At 52.3% G+C, this 21681-nt stretch overlaps 1 protein-coding gene across 1 annotated transcript in view; it reads left to right on the top strand.

Moving 5' to 3' along the window:
* Positions 1–18485, top strand: part of LOC132574807 (cytochrome P450 11B, mitochondrial-like) — a 29006-nt gene extending 10521 nt beyond the window's left edge. The window contains exons 5-10 of the mRNA XM_060243042.1: positions 1974–2128; positions 6029–6195; positions 12418–12496; positions 13130–13142; positions 17376–17554; positions 18368–18485. Coding sequence (XP_060099025.1) covers positions 1974–2128; positions 6029–6195; positions 12418–12496; positions 13130–13142; positions 17376–17554; positions 18368–18481 — 707 coding nt within the window. The 3' untranslated portion in view covers positions 18482–18485. The remainder of the gene's footprint in view (positions 1–1973; positions 2129–6028; positions 6196–12417; positions 12497–13129; positions 13143–17375; positions 17555–18367) is intronic.
* Positions 18486–21681: the final 3196 nt, after the last annotated feature.

The raw sequence follows: 21681 nt of genomic DNA, 5'->3' as shown, positions 1-21681 counted from the left end.
GGGGGAAGGTAAAGGAGAGGATGAGCCGCTCTGAGACTCTGAGATTCGGAGTGGAGGGCGGGATATAAATCCAATATCTTCATCTTCTTCCTCTGCTATCCATGACTGAAGAGACAGGAGGATCCAGGCATTATACGTAGGGTTGCCAGGTCCAATTCAAGAAATATCTGGGGACTTTGGGGGTGGAGCCAGGAGACATTGGGGGTGGAGTCGGGAGCAAGGGTGTGACAAGCATCATTGAACTCCAAAGGGAGTTCTGGCCATCACATTTATAGCGGCCGCACACCTTTTCAATGCCTTCCCTCTACCGGAAATAATGGATAGGGGCACCTTGTTTTGGGGCTCATAGAATTGGAGCCCCGAAACATTTCCCCCCCCCTCTCGCTTTCTGATGACCCTGAAGCAGGGGGAGGGCCTCCAAAGCGGGGGATCCCCTGCCCCCACCTGGGGTTTGGCAACCCTAAGTATAACAATAATTTTATTGTAAGTGCTCAAGAAGAAGGAGTCTTGCTTCCTTCGGTCCCTCAGCTGCAGAGGTTGCTCAGAGTCATTTTAAGTCCAGACCCACAACAACTTATTCCTGGCCTCCTGTGGTGTTGCAGTTTTGTGGTTGTGTTCTCTGCATTCTTTGACATATGTCAGATCCCTTTTTGCGCTGTTTCGAATTGTTGTAACGCTAGTCTTGCTGCACCCTGACTTGGATATCCTGGGTTAGCCTGATCTCGTCAGATTTCGGAAGCTAAGCAGGGTGGTCCGTGGCGAGTCCTTGGGTGAGAGACCACCAAGGAAGTCCAGGGTTGCAACCTAGAGGCAGGCAATGGCAAGCCACTCCGTTCATCTCTTGCCTTGAAAACCCCGTGGGGTTGCTGTAATTCAGCGGTGAAAGAAAGAAAGTGTAGAATCCTAGCGTTGGGAGGGAGCTCCGAGGTCATCTAGTCCAACCCCCTGCACAGTGCAGGAAACTCACAAATGCCTCCCCCTAACAGGAACCTCACAAACACCTCACAGGATCTTCATTGCTGTCAGATGGCCATCTAGCCTCTGTTTAAAAACCTCCAAGCAAGGATAGTATAGAAAAGTATAGAACTCCAGGCTTTTTGGGGGGCGGGGGAGGGGGGGGGAGAATGAAAAATTGTGAGTTTGTTTTGTTGAAGTTTCAGACATGGGGACATTGATCTGAGATTTATGTGAGCTGAAGACTAAGACTCCTTGAAACTGTACATTATCGATTACCGGTACAGCTCTGCTTTCTTAAGGTGGTCAAATCTGAAGTGGCCAGGGAAGAATACTGTTGGCCGAGCCACAGTTTTGGACTAGCTTGACATCTATTTGTTAAGAGCAACCTGCATTAGCATTGAGTTACTGCACTGTGTCACACTGCGTATTGTATTACTCGGTTGTTTGTACATAAATCCAGGTGGGCAGCCGTGTTGGTCTGAAGCAGTTGAACAAAGCAGGAGTCAAGCGGCACCTTTAAGACCAACCAAGTTTTATTTAGAACCTAAGCTTTCGTGTGCTCTCTAAGCACCCTTCATCAGACGAGGGGCTCAGGTATTGTGGCTGGAACACATGCAGTTTGTACATCTTCCTTGTTAAAATGGGCTTTGCCACTTTACATATTGTTCTCAATTACAGAGGTTAATTACTTTAAAGTTTTGTTAAGTACGTAAGTCTTTTGTCACCCTGGGGCTTTTCTTTCATTCTTTAGCCATATAATTACCCCCTTTGCTTGTTGGTAACTCAGTGGTGACCTGACGATGGGACAAAAAGTACTATTGCATTCATTAGATCTCTCATGCTGTCGTGCTATTGGGTTGCTCTGCTTTATACCCTTCAACCCGCCTTGAATCTCAGGGCAAAACGTAGACTGTAAAGAAGGTTAAAAGAACATGCCATCCAAACCTGGTCTCAAGGCTGGCAGGGACTTCCCCACGGCCTGCTGTGATTTCATCCCCGTCTCCTTGCTTCCACAGCGGACAAGTGCATACAGAACATCTACCAGGAATTCTGCCTGGGGAAGCCCCGCAAGTACTCTGGGATCATGGCCGAGCTGCTGCTGAAAGCCGAACTGCCCCTGGACTCAATCAAGGCCAACATGACGGAGTTCACAGCCGGGGCTGTTGACACAGTGAGTTCAGTGCCTGGCAAAGCTGGCTCCGGAGCCACCATGGCAGAACTAAATAGTTCCTAGGGGCAGGGTGTGGCAAATGGCCACCTAAGCAGTAGGTTTGCCCTCTGCAGGTACCCTTCCAGGTGTGGGAGGGAATCAGAGACGTCCCTGCCGCGGGTACCTTCATGCTCAGAGGAAGAACAACCTCTAAGGACAGCGCTGCTTCCATCTAGAGCCAGTTTCAGGAAAAAAATTCCCTGGGACTTTTCTGTTTAGAAAAGAGACAGCTAAGAACATAAGAGAAGCCCTGTTGGATCAGGCTGATGGCCCATCCAGTCCAACGCTCGGTGTCACATAAGAACATAAGAGAAGCCCTGTTGGATCAAGCCAGTGGCCCATCCAGTCCAACGCTCGGTGTCACATAAGAACATAAGAGAAGCCATGTTGGATCAGGCCAATGGCCCATCCAGTCCAACACTCTGTGTCACATAAGAACATAAGAGAAGCCATGTTGGATCAGGCCAGTGGCCCATCCAGTCCAAAGCTCGGTGTCACATAAGAACATAAGAGAAGCCCTGTTGGATCAGGCCAATGGCCCATCCAGTCCAAAGCTCGGTGTCACATAAGAACATAAGAGAAGCCATGTTGGATCAGGCCAATGGCCCATACAGTCCAACGCTCGGTGTCACATAAGAACATAAGAGAAGCCGTGTTGGATCAGGCCAATGGCCCATCCAGTCCAACGCTCGGTGTCACATAAGAGAAGCACTGCTGGATCAGGCCAGTGGCCCCTCCAGTCCAAAACTCTGTGTCACACAGTGGCCAAAAAACCAGGTGCCATCAGGAGGTCCACCAGTGGGGGAAGGACACTAGAAGCCCTCCCACTGTGCCCCCCAAGCACCAGAAATACAGAGCATCACTTGCCCCAGACATAAGAACCTAAGAGAAGCCATGTTGGACCAGGCCAGTGGCCCCTCCAGTCCAACACTCTGTGTCACATAAGAACATAAGAGAAGCCATGTTGGATCAGGCCAAAGGCTCATCCAGTCCAACACTCTGTGTCGCATAAGAACATAAGAGAAACCGTGTTGGATCAGGCCAATGGCCCATCCAGTCCAACACTCTATGTCACATAAGAACATAAGAGAAGCCCTGTTGGATCAGGCCAATGGCCCATCCAGTCCAACACTGTGTCGCATAAGAACATAAGAGAAACCATGTTGGATCAGGCCAATGGCCCATCCAGTCCAACACTCTTTGTCACATAGGAACATAAGAGAAGCCCTGTTGGATCAGGCCAATGGCCCATCCAGTCCAACACTTTGTGTCACATAAGAACATAAGAGAAGCCATGTTGGATCAGGCCAAAGGCTCATCCAGTCCAATACTCTGTGTCACATAAGAGAAGCCCTGTTGGATCAGGCCAATGGCCTCTCCAGTCCAACACTTTGTGTCACATAAGGACATAAGAGAAGCCACGTTGGATCAGGCCAATGGCCCATCCAGTCCAACACTCTATGTCACATAAGAACATAAGAGAAGCCCTGTTGGATCAGGCCAAGGGCTCATCCAGTCCAATACTCTGTGTCACATAAGAGAAGCCCTGTTGGATCAGGCCAATGGCCCCTCCAGTCCAACACTCTGTGTCACAGAAGAACATAAGAAAAGCCCGGTTGGATCAGGCCAATGGCCCCTCCAGTCCAACACTTTGTGTCACAAAAGAACATAAGAGAAGCCCTGTTGGATCAGGCCAATGGCCCATTCAGTCCAACACTGTGTCACATAAGAACATAAGAGAAACCATGTTGGATCAGGCCAATGGCCCCTCCAGTCCAACACTCTGTGTCACAGAAGAACATAAGAGAAGCCCTGTTGGATCAGGCCAATGGCCCCTCCAGTCCAACACTTTGGTCGTTTTCGCACTCACCTTAATCAGCAGCGATGACCCTCTTCACCGCGCAGGATCTGTGCGGATTTCGCACTAATTGCCGCGGAGCACCCAGAAGAGTCGGAAAGTCCCGGCGCTTTTGCGACGCAAACGGAAACCGGCAAAAACCAGTTTCCGTTTGCGCCGGAAAAGCGCCGGGACTTTCCGGCTCTTCTAGGTGCTCTGCGGCAATTAGTGCGAAATCCGCGCAGATCCTGCGCGGCGAAGAGGGTCGTCGCTGCTGATTAAGGTGAGTGCGAAAACGACCTTTCTGTTACATAAGAACATAAGAGAAGCCATGTTGGATCAGGCCAATGGCCCATCCAGTCCAACACTCTGTGTCACATAAGAACATAAGAGAAGCCACGTTGGATCAGGCCAATGGCCCCTCCAGTCCAACACTCTGTGCCACAGAAGAACATAAGAGAAGCCCTGTTGGATCAGGCCAATGGCCCCTCCAGTCCAACACTCTGTGTCACATAAGAACATAACACAAGCCCTGTTGGATCAGGCCAATGGCCCATCCAGTCCAACACTCTGTGTCACAGAAGAACATAAGAGAAGCCCTGTTGGATCAGGCCAATGGCCCATCCAGTCCAACACTCCGTATCACACAGTGGCCAATATAAGGAAGGAACGTGATAGAGGTTTAAAGAGGGATCAGACAGAGGCACAAAGGGAGGTCTCTCCATGGCTTTGGTGACTGTGGGGAACCTTCATGTTCACAGACAGAAGAGATTGAATTTCTATCCTGCCCTTCGATCGGTGTCTCAGAGCGACTTACAATTTCCTTTCCCTTCATCTTCCCACAACAGACACCCTGTGAGGGAGGTGGAGCTGAGAGAGCTCTTTTGACCTCTGAATCCAAATGCCAGGAATCAGCATCAGGGGAAGGCCTCAGCCTCTTTATGCCCTGTTACTGGTCCTCCAGAGCAACTGAATGGCTGCTGTGTGAGGCAGGAGGCTAGACTAGATGGACCCTCACTGGTCTGATTCAGCAGGGCTCTTCTGATGTTCTTATGAAGGCCTCAGCCTCTCTGCCCTGCTGCTGGTCCTCCAGTGGAACTGGTTGGCCACTGTGTGAGACAAGAGGTTGGACTAGACAGACCCTCCCTGGCCTCATCCAACAGTGCTCTTCTGATGTTCCTATCAGGGGAAGGCCTCATCCTCTCTGCCCTGTTGTTGGCCCTCCAGAGGAACTGGTTGGCCCCTGTGTGAGACAGGAGGCTGGACTAGATGGACCTTTCCTGGTCTGATCCAGCAGGGCTTTTCTAATACTCTTCTCAGGAGAAGGCCTCGGCCTCTCTGCCCTGTTGTTGGCCCTCCAAAGGAACTGGCTGGCCCCTGTGTGAGACAGGAGGCTGGACTAGATGGACCCTCCCTGGTCTGACCCAGCAGAGCTCTTCTGATGTTCTTCTCAGAGGAAGGCCTCGGCCTCTCTGCCCTGTTGTTGGCTCTCCAGAGGAACTGGCTGGCCACTGTGTGAGGCAGGAGGCTGGACTAGGTGGACTCTCCCTGGTCTGACCCAGCAGTGCTTTTCTGATGCTCTTTTCAGAGGAAGGCCTTAGCCTCTCCGCCCTGTTGTTGGCCCTTCAAAGGAACTGGTTGGCCACTGTGTGAGACAGGAGGCTGGACTAGATGAACCCTCCCTGGTCTGATCCAGCAGGGCTCTTCTGATGTTCTTCTCAGAGGAAGGCCTTGGCCTCCATTCCCTATTGTTGGCCCTTCAAAGGAACTGGCTGGCCACTGTGTGAGACAGGAGGCTGGACTAGATGAACCCTCCCTGGTCTGATCAAGCAGGGGTCTTCTGATGTTCTTCTCAGGGGAAGGCCTTGGCCTCTCTGCCCTGTTGTTGGCCCTCCAGAGGAACTGGTTGGCCACTGTGTGAGGCAGGAGGCTGGGCCAGATGGACCCTCCCTGGTCTGATCCAGCAGGGGGAACCCATCAGCCAGCATGGTGGTTCTGACAATGTCTTTTCCTTTCCCTCTCAGACAGCCATGCCTCTGCTCTTCACTCTCTTTGAACTGGCCCGCAACCCATCCGTCCAGACCGCAATTCGGGAAGAGGTCAAGGCTGTGGAGGCCCAGGGGCCCAAGGAGCCCTCCAAGCTCCTGAACTCGGTGCCGCTCCTCAAGGCGGCCATCAAGGAGACTCTCAGGTAAGGGGGACGCATCACACTCCACATCTTCTCCCTCCCGGAAGCTTCAGGGCCTTCGCTCGCACTGGGTCCCACCTTTTGAATCCCATCTTTCCTCCCTTGATTCTGATAATGCAAATCAGACCATTGTGAGTTCTGTTCTTTGAACTAAAACTGGCAAACCAGGCGGAGAACCTTCAGAGACTTTATTTTTAATTGAAAAAAGAAATAATTTGCAAGATGCTGGAAAATACAAGCATGTGAGAATGAACCCTATAGCTCAGGGTTGGCCAAACTGTGGTTCAAGAGCCACATGTGGCTCTTTCACACATATTGTGTGTGAGAGAGCCGGTTTGGTGTAGTGGTTAAGTGTGCGGACTCTTATCTGGGAGAACCGGGTTTGATTCCCCACTCCTGCACTTGCACCTGCTAGCATGGCCTTGGGTCAGCCATCGCTCTGGCAGAGGTTGTCCTTGAAAGGGCAGCTGCTGTGAGAGCCCTCTCCAGCCCCACCCACCTCACAGGGTGACTGTTGTGGGGGAGGAAGGTAAAGGAGATTGCGAGCCGCTCTGAGACTCTTCGGAGTGGAGGGCGGGATATAAATCCAATATCTTCTTCAATTGTGTGGCTCTCGAAGCCCCCACTGCCCTGTCAGCTGGCTTGGAGAAGACATTTTTCTCTAAATCATTTCTCATAGCCAAGCCAGCCAGCGGCTTGGAGAATGCATTTAAAGTTCCTTCCTTCCTTCCTTCCTTCCTTCCTTCCTTCCTTCCTTCCTTCCTTCCTTCCTTCCTTCCTTCCTTCCTTCCTTCCTTCCTTCCTTCCTTCCTTCCTTCCTTCCTTCCTTCCTTCCTGTCTTGCGGTTCTCAAACATCTGATATTCATGTCTTGCAGCTCTCAATCACCTGACATTTATTCTACGTTGCTTTTAGTCTTAGGGGAAGTCTTATTCTACGTTGCTTTTAGTCTTGGGGAAGTCGACGAAGTCCTCTCAACTGTACGCCCTACAACTTGCGACCTTGACCCATGCCCTTCCTGGCTAATTAAATCCTGCCAGAGGGAGCTTAGATATCCTATACGGATATCCTATACGGGATATCATAAATAGATCCCTCTTGGAAGGGCAATTTCCAACATCTTTGAAAGAGGCCATGGTCCGCCCTCTCCTAAAAAAGAGTACAGCAGACCCGGCCGAATTGGCAAATTACCGGCCGGTCTCGAACCTACCATTCTTAGGTAAGGTTATAGAGAGGGCAGTGGCGTTACAGCTGCAGAGTTTTTTGGATGACACTTCCGCCTTAGACCCTCACCAGTCCGGCTTCCGTCCGGGTTATGGGACGGAGACAGTGCTGGTCACCTTGGTGGATGACCTCCAGCGGCATCTGGATCGAGGCGGCGTGGCGGTGCTGATATTGTTAGATCTGTCGGCCGCATTTGATACGGTTGATCATCAGTTACTGGCCCGCCGCCTCGCCGACACGGGGATTGGGGGATTGGCCTTACAGTGGCTTTCCTCCTTCCTCGAAGGACGGGGACAAAGGGTGGCCATTGGGGGGGAACGGTCCCGGAGGCACCCACTAGTATGTGGGGTCCCACAAGGGGCAGTTCTCTCCCCGATGTTATTTAACATCTATATGCGCCCCCTTGCCCAGATTGCCCGGAGGTTTGGACTTGGGTGCCATCAATATGCTGATGACACCCAACTCTATCTGCTAATGGATGGCCGGCCTGGCTCCGTCCCAGAAAGCCTGGACCTAGCATTGCAAGCCGTGGCAGGCTGGCTCAGACTGAGTGGGCTGAAGTTGAATCCAACGAAGACAGAGGTCCTGTGCTTGGGTCGCGGTGCCTTGGGAGGGGAAATCCCCTTGCCAGTCCTTGACGGTGTGCAGCTTAAAGCGGCACACAGGGTCAAGAGCTTGGGGGTTCTTCTGGAGCCTTCATTATCAATGGAGGCACAGATAGCGGCCGCTGCCAAGTCCGCGTTCTTTCATCTTCGTCGGGCGAGGCAGTTGGCCCCCTTCCTGGAGCGCCGTGACCTAGCAACAGTGATCCATGCTACGGTCACCTCGAGACTGGACTACTGCAACGCCCTCTACATGGGGCTGCCCTTGTGCCGAATTCGGCGGCTGCAGCTGGTGCAGAACGCGGCGGCTAGGCTGTTGTTGGGGCTCCCAAGGTGGGAGCACATACAGCCAGGGCTGCGCGGACTGCACTGGTTGCCAGTGGCATACCGAGTTCGCTACAAGGTGCTGGTTATTACCTTTAAAGCCCTATATGGCCGGGGACCTACCTACCTAAGGGACCGTCTCTCCCCATATGAGCCCCAGAGGGCACTGAGGTCATCTGGGAAAAACCAGCTGAATATCCCTGGGCCAAGGGAGGCCAGACTGAAAGCCACCCGGGATCGGGCCTTCTCTATTACTGCTCCACTACTGTGGAACCAACTTCCTGAGGAGGTGAGGGCCATACGATGTTTAGAGGGATTCCGTAGGGCCTGCAAGACCCACCTTTTCAGGATGGCCTTCAACTAGCGAAAATTAGTGGAAAACTGTGACAAAACTAGATATGCTGCTAGAAATGCTTTTACTCTTGAAATGTTTCTACTGCTGAAATTTATTGAAATCTGTTATAACGCCATATTATCATGTGAATTTTAATATTTTGTAATTGTTTTAACCGTGTTTTATAATTGCAACTGATGTAATGTGTGTTTTATGCTGTGAGCCGCCCTGAGCCTGCTTCGGCGGGGAGGGCGGGATAGAAATAAAAAATTATTATTATTATTATTATTTTTATGTTAAGCAAGTTTGGCCACCCCTGCTACAGCTATTGTAGATATGAGTGCTAAAAGTATCAAGAAAATAAAATTACAGTAAGTTATATTTTAAAACAAACCCAGTTTCAGGTTATTGTCTCAAGCTGCTCTTAGCGATAGATTCAGGCGGGCAGGTGTGTTGGTTTGAAGCAGCAGAACAGAATTTGAGTCTAGTGGCCTAACAAAGTTTTATTCCTGGTATAGGCTTTTGTGTGCATGTGAAAGTGTGCATGCACCCAAGAGGGTTATACCGAGGTTATACCAGGAATAACACTTTGTTGGTCTTAAAGTTGCTGATAGACTCAAACTTTGTTCTGCTTTTAGTGATGTTCATATAAGCCCCGGTTCCTCCCCCCCCCCCCCCCACAGAAATGAACTGAGACTTCCATCCAGAGAAATCGGATTTGCTTATGACAGTAATGCGTTTTTGTAGAAAAATATCTTGTCTTACTCTAAATCTCTTCTGTTTCTATAATGTGATTGTTATCTAGATAAGTGCAGGGGGTTGGACTAGATGACCCTGGATGTCCCTTCCAACTCTATGATTCTAGATAACCCTGGAGGTCCCTTCCAACTCTATGATTCTAGATGACCCTGGAGGTCCCTTCCAACTCTATGATTCTAGATGACCCTGGAGGTCCCTTCCAACTCTATGAGTCTAGATAACCCTGGAGGTCCCTTCCAACTCTATGATTCTAGATGACCCTGGAGGTCCCTTCCAACTCTATGATTCTAGATGACCCTGGAGGTCCCTTCCAACTCTATGAGTCTAGATAACCCTGGAGGTCCCTTCCAACTCTATGATTCTAGATGACCCTGGAGGTCCCTTCCAACTCTATGATTCTAGATGACCCTGGAGGTCCCTTCCAACTCTATGATTCTAGATGACCCTGGAGGACCCTTCCAACTCAATGATTCTAAGTGATTGGTTTTCACTATGCATGATATTATCAGTCGCTGCATATGAGATAACCACACAGGTGCATCTAAGAATATATCTGATATGCCCTCATTATCTTTTCTAAAGCAAGATAAGAAGGACAAGCTGAACTCTTCATGCCTATTAAAAGGCAATCAGTCTAATATTTCTGGAACCGTTTTGATTAACTGTCAAAGCTTAAAGTCAACCTTATGCAACCAGAGTTCCCCGATAGCTGAACCTTCCATGAAATCACAGACTTCAGAGAAATATGCCTGAGCAGCAAGAAAGGTGGTGACATCATAAACATACGGCTACAGGATCTTGGAAATTAAGCAGGGACACCAGTGAGGAAGTCTAGAGTTGCTACGCAGAGGCAAGCCACTGCTGAACATCTCTTGCCTTGAGAAGAGTTGCCATAAGTTGGTTGCAACTTACCATCTATTGGTTGATGGCCTCTGCAGGACAGTTACCACAGCAGTCTGGTGCAGAGTTCTCCTGCTTCTTCATGCTTCGGCTCTCCATGTAGTGTTTAAGTGTGCAGACTCTTATCTGGGAGAACCGGGTTTGATTCCCCACTCCCCCACTTGCAGCTGCTGGAATGGCCTTGGGTCAGCCAGAGCTCTCTTATCTGGGAGAACCGGGTTTGATTCCCCACTCCCCCACTTGCAGCTGCTGGAATGGCCTTGGGTCAGCCAGAGCTCTCTTATCTGGGAGAACCGGGTTGGATTCCCCACTCCTCCACTTGCAGCTGCTGGAATGGCCTTGGGTCAGCCAGAGCTCTCTTATCTGGGAGAACTGGGTTGGATTCCCCACTCCTCCACTTGCAGCTGCTGGAATGGCCTTGGGTCAGCCAGAGCTCTGGCAGAGGTTGTCCTTGAAAGGGCAGCTGCTGTAAGAGCCCTCTCAGCCCCACCCACCTCACAGGGTGTCTGTTGAGGGGGGAGGAAGATAAAAGGAGATCATGAGCCACTCTGAGACTCTGATTCAGAGAGAAGGGTGAGGTATAAATCTGCAGTCTTCTTCTTCTTCAATCTCCTTTATCTTCCTCCCTCACAACAGACACCCTGTGAGGTGGGTGGGGGCTGAGAGGGCTCTCACAGCAGCTGCCCTTTCAAGGACAACCTCTGCCAGAGCTATGGCTGACCCAAGGCCATTCCAGCAGGTGCAAGTGGAGGAGTGGTGAATCAAAGCTGGTTCTCCCGGATAAGAGCCCGCACACTTAAGCACTACACCATACTGGTTCTCTTCCTCCCCCACAACAGACACCCTGTGAGGTGGGTGGGGCTGAGTGAGCTCTCCCAGAAGCTGCCCTTTCAAGGACAGCTCTGCCAGAGCTATGGCTGACCTAAGGCCATTCCAGCAGGTGCAAGTGGAGGAGTGCGGAATCAAACCCGGTTCTCCCAGATAAGCGTCTGCACACTTAACCACTACACCAAACTGGCTCTCTTTAACTTCTCTCCCCACCCCAGCTTACAATCTCCTTTCCCTTCCTCCCCCACAACAGACACCCTGTGAGGTGGGTGGGGCTGAAAGAGCTCTCCCAGAAGCTGCCCCTTTCAAGGACAACCTCTGCCAGAGCTCTGGCTGACCCAAGGCCATTCCAGCAGGTGCAAGTGGAGGAGTGGGGAATCAAACCCGGTTCTCCCAGATAAGTGAGCTCTGGCTGACCCAAGGCCATTCCAGCAGCTGCAAGTGGAGGAGTGGTGAATCAAAGCTGGTTCTCCCGGATAAGAGCCCGCACACTTAACCACTACACCAAACTGGTTCTCTTCCTCCCCCACAACAGACACCCTGTGAGGTGGGTGGGGCTGAGTGAGCTCCCCCAGAAGCTGCCCTTTCAAGGACAGCTCTGCCAGAGCTATGGCTGACCTAAGGCCATTCCAGCAGGTGCAAGTGGAGGAGTGTGGAATCAAACCTGGTTCTCCCAGATAAGCGTCTGCACACTTAGCCACTACACCAAACTGGCTCTCTTTAACTTCTCTCCCCACCCCAGCTTACAATCTCCTTTCCCTTCCTCCCCCACAACAGACACCCTGTGAGGTGGGTGGGGCTGAAAGAGCTCTCCCAGAAGCTGCCCTTTCAAGGACAACCTCTGCCAGAGCTCTGGCTGACCCAAGGCCATTCCAGCAGGTGCAAGTGGAGGAGTGGGGAATCAAACCCGGTTCTCCCAGATAAGAGAGCTCTGGCTGACGCAAGGCCATTCCAGCAGCTGCAAGTGGAGGAGTGGGGAATCAAACCCGGTTCTCCCAGATAAGAGTCCGCACACTTAATCACTACACCAAACTGGCTCTCTGGAACACCAGAGCAACACTTCAACTATCAGGAAGGGAATGGGAGGGCTTTGGGCTTGCTGCAGTGAAATGTCTGCCTTTCTCAGGTGCTTCTTGACTGGGGGGGGGGGGGCATCTGTATTACTTGTTGTTGTGAGAAACTCCCCAGATGCTGGCTTCCCTGACTGCCTTCCGTGAAGACTGAGAAGCAGCCAACAGCACTGTTTCTGTTGCAGGCTCTACCCTGTGGGCATCACAGTCCAGCGCTACCCGACACAAGACGTGGTGATTCAGAACTACTGCGTGCCAGCTGGTGTGAGTATTCCCTGGCTTACAGGGCCTGAGCATTTCCCACCAGCCAGAGCTGCTTCTCTTGCATTTGAACATTACACAGAGCTGCCTTGTACTGACTCACGGCAGCCTTGCCCCCTTAGACTGGCAGCGGCTCTCCAGGGTCTCCGGCTGAGGTCTTTCCCATCACCTCCTGCGTGGTCCTTAATCGGAGATGCCGGGGATTGAACCTGGGACCTTCTGCATGCCAAGAAGATGCTCAATCAAGGGGGGGGGGGCAGTTCAGGGACGGTGGCTGGGTGGGCCTTTGAGGCTTCCTCACCTGTCAGTTTGTTTTTAAGCTCTTTAAGTTTTGCACATCATTTTTCAGTTCAAGTTGACAGGGGATAATTCCATCCCTCAGTCACCCTAAGGAACATTCCAGTATAGCAACAGAAGCAGAATTTCCACCCATCAATTGCATGTAGCAAGAACTAGCTAACATACAATGTATTTATACCATAAAACCCATGTTTTGCATAACCTTTATGAACACTTAAGGGTGACCAGGTTAAAATGGGGGATGGGTAATCTCTTAGGAAAGGAAAGGTCCCCTGTGCAAGCACCAGTCGTTTTTGACTCTGGGGTGATGCTGCTTTCACAATGTTTTCACGGCAGACCTTTTTACGGGGTGGTTTGCCATTGCCTTCCCCGGTCGTTACACTTTCCCCCCAGCAAGCTGGGGACTCCTTTTACCGACCTCAGAAAGATGGAAGGCTGAGTCAACCTCGAGCCAGCTTCTGCTGGGATCGAACTCAGGTCGTGAGCAGAGGGCTCTGACTGCCGTACTGCAGCTTTAACACTCTGCGCCACGGGGCTCTTTTTTTCCTCTTAGGGCATGTGCCAAATCTCTTCTGTGAGCCAACAAACTATTAAAAAGAATTTTGTGCAGCTTCAATTTGCATCCTTGCCTTTACCCGGTTAGTATTTGGATGGGAGTACTTATGCAGGGTACTTATGCAGAGAAAGGCAGTGAGAAACCACCTCCCTATGTCTTTTGCCTTGACCTCTGTGACCCGGGCTAGCCCCCCTCCCCATATTTCAGGAGCCAAGCAGGGTCATCACTGGGTGAATACTTGGTCAGGAGACCACCACGGAAATCCCGGGTGGCTACCAGGAGGCTGGCAATGGCAAAATCACCTCAGAATGGCTTTTGCCTTGAAAAACCTATTGGGGGTTGCCAAACGTTGCTGCCACTGGACATCCCTTTCCTCCACCACTGAGTGGCACCCTTCTTTTGTCAGCTGTTGAAATTTCCCCGACATGGGTAAAACGTTGGTCAGCTTTATCTGAAAGGAAAACTCACTTTGCTTTGAAAATAAATTCATGGAGGATAGGTCTACTGCTAGCTCTGGTGACTGAGGGGAATGTCCACTATCAGAGGTACAAAACCTCTGAACCCCAGAACAAGGAGGCAACCTCAGAGGAAGGCCTTGGCCTCTTTATGCCCTGCCGTTGGCCCTCCAAAAGAATTCGGTCACTGTGTGAGACAGGAGGATGCTGGGCTCAATGGCCCCTCTCTGGTCTGATCCAGCAGGGCTCTTCTGGTGTTCTTATGAAGGCTGTGGCCCACGTGCCTTGTTGTTCGCCCTCCAGAGGAACCAGCTGGCCCCTGGGTGAGACAGGAGGCTGGACTAGATGGACCCTCCCTGGTCTGATCCAGCAGGGCTCTTCTGAAGTTCTTCTCAGGGGAAGGCCTCAGCCTCTCTGCCCTGTTGTTGGCCCTCCAGAGAAACTGGTTGGCCTCTGTGTGAGACAGGAGGCTGGACTAGAGGGACCCTCACTGGTCTGATCCAGCAGGGCTGTTCTGATGTTCTTCTCAGGGAAAGGCCTCGACCTCCATGCCCTGTTGTTGGCCCTCCAGAGGAACTGGTTGGCCACTGTGTGAGGCAGGAGGCTGGACTAGAGGGACCTTCACTGGTCTGACCCAGCAGGGCTTTTCTGATGCTCTTCTCAGGAGAAGGCCTCATCCTCTCTGCCCTGTTGTTGGCCCTCCAGAAGAACTGGTTGGCCACTGTGTGAGGCAGGAGGCTGGACTAGAGGGACCCTCACTGGTCTGATCCAGCAGGGCTTTTCTGATGTTCTTCTCAGAGGAAGGCCTCGGACTTTCTGCCCTGTTGTTGGCCACCGTGTGAGACAGGAGGCTGAACAAATAGACCTCCCTGGTCTGATCCAGCAGGGCTGTTCTGATGTTCTTCTCAGGGGAAGGCCTCAGCCTCTCTGCTCTGTTGTTGGCCCTCCAGAGGAACTGGCTGGCCACTGTGTGAGACAGGAGGCTGAACAAGATAGACCCTCCCTGGTCTGATCCAGCAGGGCTGTTCTGACGTTCTTCTCAGGGGAAAGCCCCAGCCTCCATGCCCTGTTGTTGGCCCTCCAGAGGAACTGGTTGGTCACTGTGTGAGGCAGGAGGCTGGACTAGCTGGACCCTCACTGTTCTGATCCAGCAGGGCTCTTCTGAGGTTCTTCTCAGGGAAAGGCCTCAGTCTCTCTGCCCTGTTCTTGGCCCTCCAGAGGAACTGGCTGGCTACTGTGTGAGACAGGAGGCTGAACAAGATAGACCCTCCCTGGTCTGATCCAGCAGGGCTCTTCTGAGGTTCTTCTCAGGGGAAGGCCTCGGCCTCTCTGCCCTGTTGTTGTCCCTCCAGAGAAACTGGTTGGGCCCTATGTGAGGCAGGAGGTTGAACAAGATGGACCCTCACTGGCCTGACCCAGCAGGGGTCTTCTGATGTTCTTCTCGGGGGAAGGCCTCGGCCTCTCTGCCCTGTTGCTGGCCCTCCAGAAGAACTGGGTTGGCCGCTGTGTGAGACAGGAGGCTGGACTAGATGAACCCTCCCTGATCCAATCCAGCAGGGCTCTTCTGATTTTCTTATGAAGGCCTCAGGCTCTCTGCCCTGTTGTTGGCCCTCCAAAGGAACTGGTTGGCCACTGTGTGAGGCAGGAGGCTGGACTAGATGGACCCTCCCTGATCTGATCCATCAGGGCTCTTCTGATGCTCTTCTCAGGGAAGGCCTTGGCCTCTCTGCCCTGTCGTTGACCGTCCAGAGGAACTGGTTGGCCACTGTGTGAGACGAGATGCTGGACTAGATGGACCCTCCCTGGTCTGATCTGTTCTGTTTGGAATACTGTGTGCAATTCTGGTCACCACACCTCAAAAAGGATATTATAGCACTGGAAAAAGTGCAGAAAAGGGCAACTAGAATGATTAAAGGTTTGGAATACTTTCCGTATGAAGAAAGGTGAAAACGTTTGGGGCTCTTTAGCTTGGAGAAACGTCGACTGCGGGGTGACATGAGAGAGGTTTACAAGATTATGCATGGGATGGAGAAAGTAGAGAAAGAAGTGCTTTTCTCCCTTTCTCACAATACAAGAACTCATGGGCATTCAGTGAAATTGCTGAGCAGTCAGGTTAGAACGGATAAAAGGAGGTGCTTCTTCACCTAAAGGGTGATTAACATGTGGAATTCACTGCCACAGGAGGTGGTAGCAGCTACAACCATAGGCAGCTTCTAGAGGGGATTAGATAAAAATATGGAGCAGAGGTCCATATTTATATATATAAAAATTTTGGGGCCACTGTGTGACACAGAGTGTTGGACTGGAGGGGCCATTGGCCTGATCCAACAGGGCTTCTCTTATGTTCTTATGTGTGACTCAGAGTGTTGGACTGGAGGGGCCATTAGCCTGATCCAACATGGCTTCTCTTATGTGACACAGTGTTTGGACTGGAGGGGCCATTGGCCTGATCCAACAGGGCTTCTCTTATGTTCTTATGTGACACAGATTGTTGGACTGGAGGGGCCATTGGCCTGATCCAACAGGGCTTCTCTTATGTTCTTATGTGACACAGAGTGTTGGACTGGATGGGCCACTGGCCTGATCCAACATGGCTTCTCTTATGTTCTTATGTGCCACAGAGTGTTGGACTGGAGGGGCCATTGGCCTGATCCAACAGGGCTTATGTGTGACTCAGAGTGTTGGACTGGAGGGGCCATTGGCCTGATCCAACAGGGCTTCTCTTATGTTCTTATGTGACACAGAGTGTTGGACTGGATGGGTCACTGGCCTGATCCAACATGGCTTCTCTTATGTTCTTATGTGACACAGAGTGTTGGACTGGAGGGGCCATTGGCCTGATCCAACATGGCTTCTCTTATGTGACACAGAGTGTTGGACTGGATGGGCCATTGGCCTGATCCAACATGGCTTCTCTTATGTGACACAGAGTGTTGGACTGGATGGGCCATTGGCCTGATCCAACATGGCTTCTCTTATTTTTATGTGACACAGAGTGTTGGACTGGAGGGGTCATTGGCCTGATCCAACATGGCTTCTCTTATGTTCTTATGTGACACAGAGTGCTGGACTGGATGGGCCATTGGCCTGATCCAACATGCTTCTCTTATGTTCTTATGTGTGACACACACCGATTGTTGGACTGGATGGGCTATTGGCTGATGCAACATGGCTTCTTTGATGTTCTTATGTCTGGGGCAAGTGATGCTCTGTATTCTGGGTGCTTGGAAGGGCAATAGTTGGAGGGCTTCTAGTGTCCTGGCCCCACTGGTGGACCTCCTGGTGGCACCTGGGTTTTTGACCACTATGTGGCGCAGAGTGTTGGACTGGATGGGCCATTGGCCTGATCCAACATGGCTTCTCTGATGTTATGGTCTGGGGCAAGTGATGCTCTGTATTCTGGGTGCTTAAGTGGGCACAGTGGGAGGGCTTCTACCCCCACTGGTCAATCTCCTGGTGGCACCTGAGTTTTTGGCCACTGTGTGGCACAGTGTTCGACTGGAGGGGCCAATGTCCTGATCCAGCATGGCTTCTCTCATGTTCTTTTTCTCTCCTGACAGACGCTGTGCAGGTGGGCTCTACGCGATGGGCCGCAGCCCGGAAGTCTTCCGAGACCCCGAAGTCTACAATCCCAAGCGCTGGCTGGGCAAGGAAGACAACAGCTTCAAGGCCCTGGCCTTTGGCTTTGGCGCACGGCAGTGCATTGGGCGGCGCTTGGCCGAAGCAGAGATGACGCTCTTTCTCTTCCATGTGAGTTCAAGGGAAGAGGGCAGGCACGAGGGATGGGAAAGAGCCCTCTTCTGGACCAACTGGGGCTGGCGGTGAACCAACAAAATCAAGGGGCTTAAACGGCTACATCTCTGCATAGGACCACGCGCATGTGGGCAGTACCATGCCTCAGCTCCCTTGCAATGGTGAAGCGTGCAGACTCTTATCTAGGAGAACCGAGTTTGATTCCCCACACCTCCACGTGCACCTGCTGGTGACCTTGGGTCAGCCACAGGTTCACACAGAGCTGTTCTGCTCAAGAGCAGTTCTCAGAGCTCTCTCAGCCCCACCTACCTCACAGGCAATGTTCCCTCTAAGCTGAGCTAGCGTGAGCTAGCTCACAGATTTTTAGCCTCCAACTCACACATTTTTGTCTTAGGAAGCTAAGGAGGCCCCCCCAGAGTGCAATAATTGATGCAGGAGCTCACAACTTTAATGCCAGCAGCTCACCAGCAGGAGCTTTAACAGCAGTAGCTCACCAAGTAGAATTTTTGCTCACAAGACCCTGCAGCTTAGAGGGAACCTTGCTCCCAGGGCGTCTGTTGTGGGGAGGGGAAGGGAAAGGAGATTGTGAGCCGCTCTGAGACTCCTTTGGGTAGTGAAGGGCGGGATAGAAATCCCATCTCCTCCTCCTCGCTTGGCATGAGGCATCCTGCTCTCTCTGCCTTTGCAGTTTGCAGAACAGGAAGTGCTTTCAGAGCAAGACGGGTGAGGAGGAAGTGCCCCCCCTTCCACCTGAAGCTTCACTCAGCCCAAACTCCTCCAGCCTCACCTCCTTTGTGCTTGTTGTTTCAGATGCTGCGGAACTTCAAAATCGACACAGTTTCCAAGGCGGACATTAAAACCGTTTTTGGCTTCATCCTCATGCCAGAAAAGCCCCCTCTGCTCACCTTCCGGCCCATCGACTAGGCCGGGCCCCCTCTGTCCTCCCGCCTTCCACGTTGTCATGTGACCACCTGGCCTGGCCATTAGCAGATGTCCTCCCCCCCTCCCCCATGCTCAACTGCAGCTTCAAGCCACGCCTCCTGGAGAGGGGAGATGGGGATCGAACCGCCTTTCATTCCCCACATAGTTCTGCAAAGGAAAACAAGCCTTTAAAGAAAGAGCCCCGTGGCACAGAGTGGTAAAGCTGCAGTACTGTAGTCCAAGCTCTCCGCTCACGACCTGAGTTTGATCTCGGTGGAAGCTGGGTTCAGGTAGCCAGCTCAAGGTTGACTCAGCCTTCCATCCTTCCGAGGTCGGTCAAATGAGTCCCCAGCTTGCTGGAGGGAAAGTGCAGGTGACTGGGGAAGACCCCATAACAAAAAGTCTGCCATGACAACGTTGTGAAAGCAACGTCACTCCAGAGTCGGAAATGACTGGTGCTTGCACAGGGGACTGACTACCTTTACCTATTTTTTTTTTTAAAGGGGGCGGGGGACAACTTTATACAGAAGAGGGAGAGATACATTTATGAATGACAACCAGAAATAGGTCAGAGGTATTTATTTCCTGCCGGACAGCTTCCCTTTGCTTCTGCTCCAAGGCCTCCTTCAGCCCAACCAAGGAAGTCTTTCCTTTTGGCCAAGGCAAGAAGCGTGGCTGGGGGGGGCGGGGCGGGACGAGCATTTCAGGCTGGGGAGCTGGCCTCCCCACCCCCCCCCCCCATCGGCACCCCACCACTCCCTCTGGCCACAGTTAAGGGACCTGCTGAAATGTCCCATGGGAGGGAGGGGGGAAACTACCAGTTCAGCAGCTGTGTTCAGAAAGGACAAACTTGGTTTCACTCACACCTTCCAGCCCGCTGGGGCAAACTTGGGGACGCTGGGCTGCTGCTGCAAGTCACCACGTTTCACATTCTTGTGCACGGAAAACCCAACCAGGGCTCGATCCAGATGGTGCCGTAGCGGGCACAAAGGAGCCACCAAGAGACCTCCTTCGAATCCAGGGGCACAGCTCAGAACGGAGCAGACTCGGAAGTCAGCAGAGGAGTCCAACACTGTTCCTCCGGCAGCTTAAGGCGTCCTTAGGCAGCTGAAAGACCAATGCTGTCCATTTCAGATTCCATAGCACTGTGCCTCTCATCTGCCTTTTCCTAATAAATAACGATTTGCAAGCATGTTCTGGTTTTTCTCCTGGGCATTTGGAAGTTCTGTCCCTGCTTTGCCTAAACTGTAAGCGGTTGGGGGTGGGTGGGCTGACATGGAGCTGCTTGTTCAGGGTAACTATCCCTTGGAACCTCTAGCTGCGGCCACTGGCTTGGAGGCTGCACACCGCACGAGTAGGCCAGTGGCAGGCACGGTGGGCATGTCTTGACGGCTCCTGGGCTTGAGCTTCCTTCATTCCTCCAGCCAGTTTGGTGTAGTGGTTAAGTGCGCGGACTCTTATCTGGGAGAATCGGGTTTGATTACCCCCTCCTCCACTTGCAGCTGCTGGAATGGCCTTGGGTCAGCCAGAGCTCTCTTATCTGGGAGAACCGGGTTTGATTCCCCACTCCTCCACCTGCAGCAGCTGGAATGGCCTTGGGTCAGCCAGAGCTCTCTTATCTGGGAGAACGGGGTTTGATTCCCCACTCCTCCACTTGCACCTGCTGGAATGGCCTTGGGTCAGCCAGAGCTCTCTTATCTGGGAGAACCGGGTTTGATTCCCCACTCCTCCACTCGCACCTGCTGGAATGGCCTTGGGTCAGCCAGAGCTCTCTTATCTGGGAGAACCGGGTTTGATTCCCCACTCCTCCACTCGCACCTGCTGGAATGGCCTTGGGTCAGCCAGAGCTCTTTTATCTGGGAGAACCGGGTTTGATTCCCCACTCCTCCACTCGCACCTGCTGGAATGGCCTTGGGTCAGCCAGAGCTCTCTTATCTGGGAGAACCGGGTTTGATTCCCCACTCCTCCACTTGCAGCTGCTGGAATAGCCTTGGGTCAGCCAGAGCTCTCTTATCTGGGAGAACCGGGTTTGATTCCCCACTCCTCCACTTGCAGCTGCTGGAATGGCCTTGGGTTAGCCAGAGCTCTCTTACCTGGGAGAACCGGGTTTGATTCCCCACTCCTCCACTTGCACCTGCTGGAATGGCCTTGGGTCAGCCAGAGCTCTCTTATCTGGGAGAACCGGGTTTGATTCCCCCCTCCTCCACTTGCAGCTGCTGGAATGGCCTTGGGTCAGCCAGAGCTCTGGCAGAGGTTGTCCTTGAAAGGGCAGCTGCTGTGAGAGCCCTCTCAGCCCCACCCACCTCACAGAGTGTCTGTTGTGGGGGGAGAAGACATAGGAGATTGTGAGCTGCTCTGAGACTCTGTCCTTGAAAGGGCAGCTGCTGTGAGAGCCCTCTCAGCCCCACCCACCTCACAGAGTGTCTGTTATGGGGGAGGAAGGTAAAGGAGATTGTGAGCCGCTCTGAGACTCTGAGATTTGGAGTGGGGGGTGGGAAAGAAATCCAGTATCTTCTTCTCTGCTTGCATCCAGCATTGTGCATTGCTAAGAGTGCTGGACTAGGGCCTGGAAGACCCAGGTTCAAAACCTCACTCTGCTTGCTGGGTGACCTTGCCCTCAGTCTAGCCCACTCTGCAGGGCTGTTGTGAGGATAAAAGGGAGCTGAAGAGAAGGAGGTGAACTGCTTTGGGTCCCCTGCGGGGGAGAAAAATGGGGTATATAATTAAGACAGCAAGTGAATATATAAACCTTTGCTCAGGGGAAAGAGAGGGCTGCAGACATTCAGGCAAGAGGCACAGACGGCTGCCCTGTGCTGATAGATGCCCGAAGCGGAAGGTGAAGTTGATGCCACTCCAAGAACACAAGAGGAGACCAAAGGCTGCTTCAGAGGTTCCGGATCTCACCCTCCTGCCTAGCAGCCTCGAGGCGCAGAACACACTCCTGCTCCATACAAAGGGGAGGGTCAGCTCTGGCTGATGCACCCCATAGTCTTATAGTCAGGCACCGGGGTCTACTCACAGACAAGCTGCCCCCCAGACCTCTCCTGCAAGGAAGCTGCCTGTGCAGCTGTGACCTTGGGAGAGGTTAAGTCCTGGTCCTTCTGGACTCTTTTCAGATAAGCAGCGAGAAGCTGGGCAGACAAACACACACGCCCAGGCAGAAGGGCAGGGTCTACAAGTCCAGAGCCCGCAAGGAAGCCAAG

This window comes from Heteronotia binoei, chromosome 7 (genome assembly GCF_032191835.1).
Source record: "Heteronotia binoei isolate CCM8104 ecotype False Entrance Well chromosome 7, APGP_CSIRO_Hbin_v1, whole genome shotgun sequence".
Lineage (NCBI taxonomy): Eukaryota > Metazoa > Chordata > Lepidosauria > Squamata > Gekkonidae > Heteronotia > Heteronotia binoei.
The sequence above is the reverse complement of the archived record's forward strand: the minus strand, read 5'-3'. Positions and strand labels throughout refer to the sequence as shown.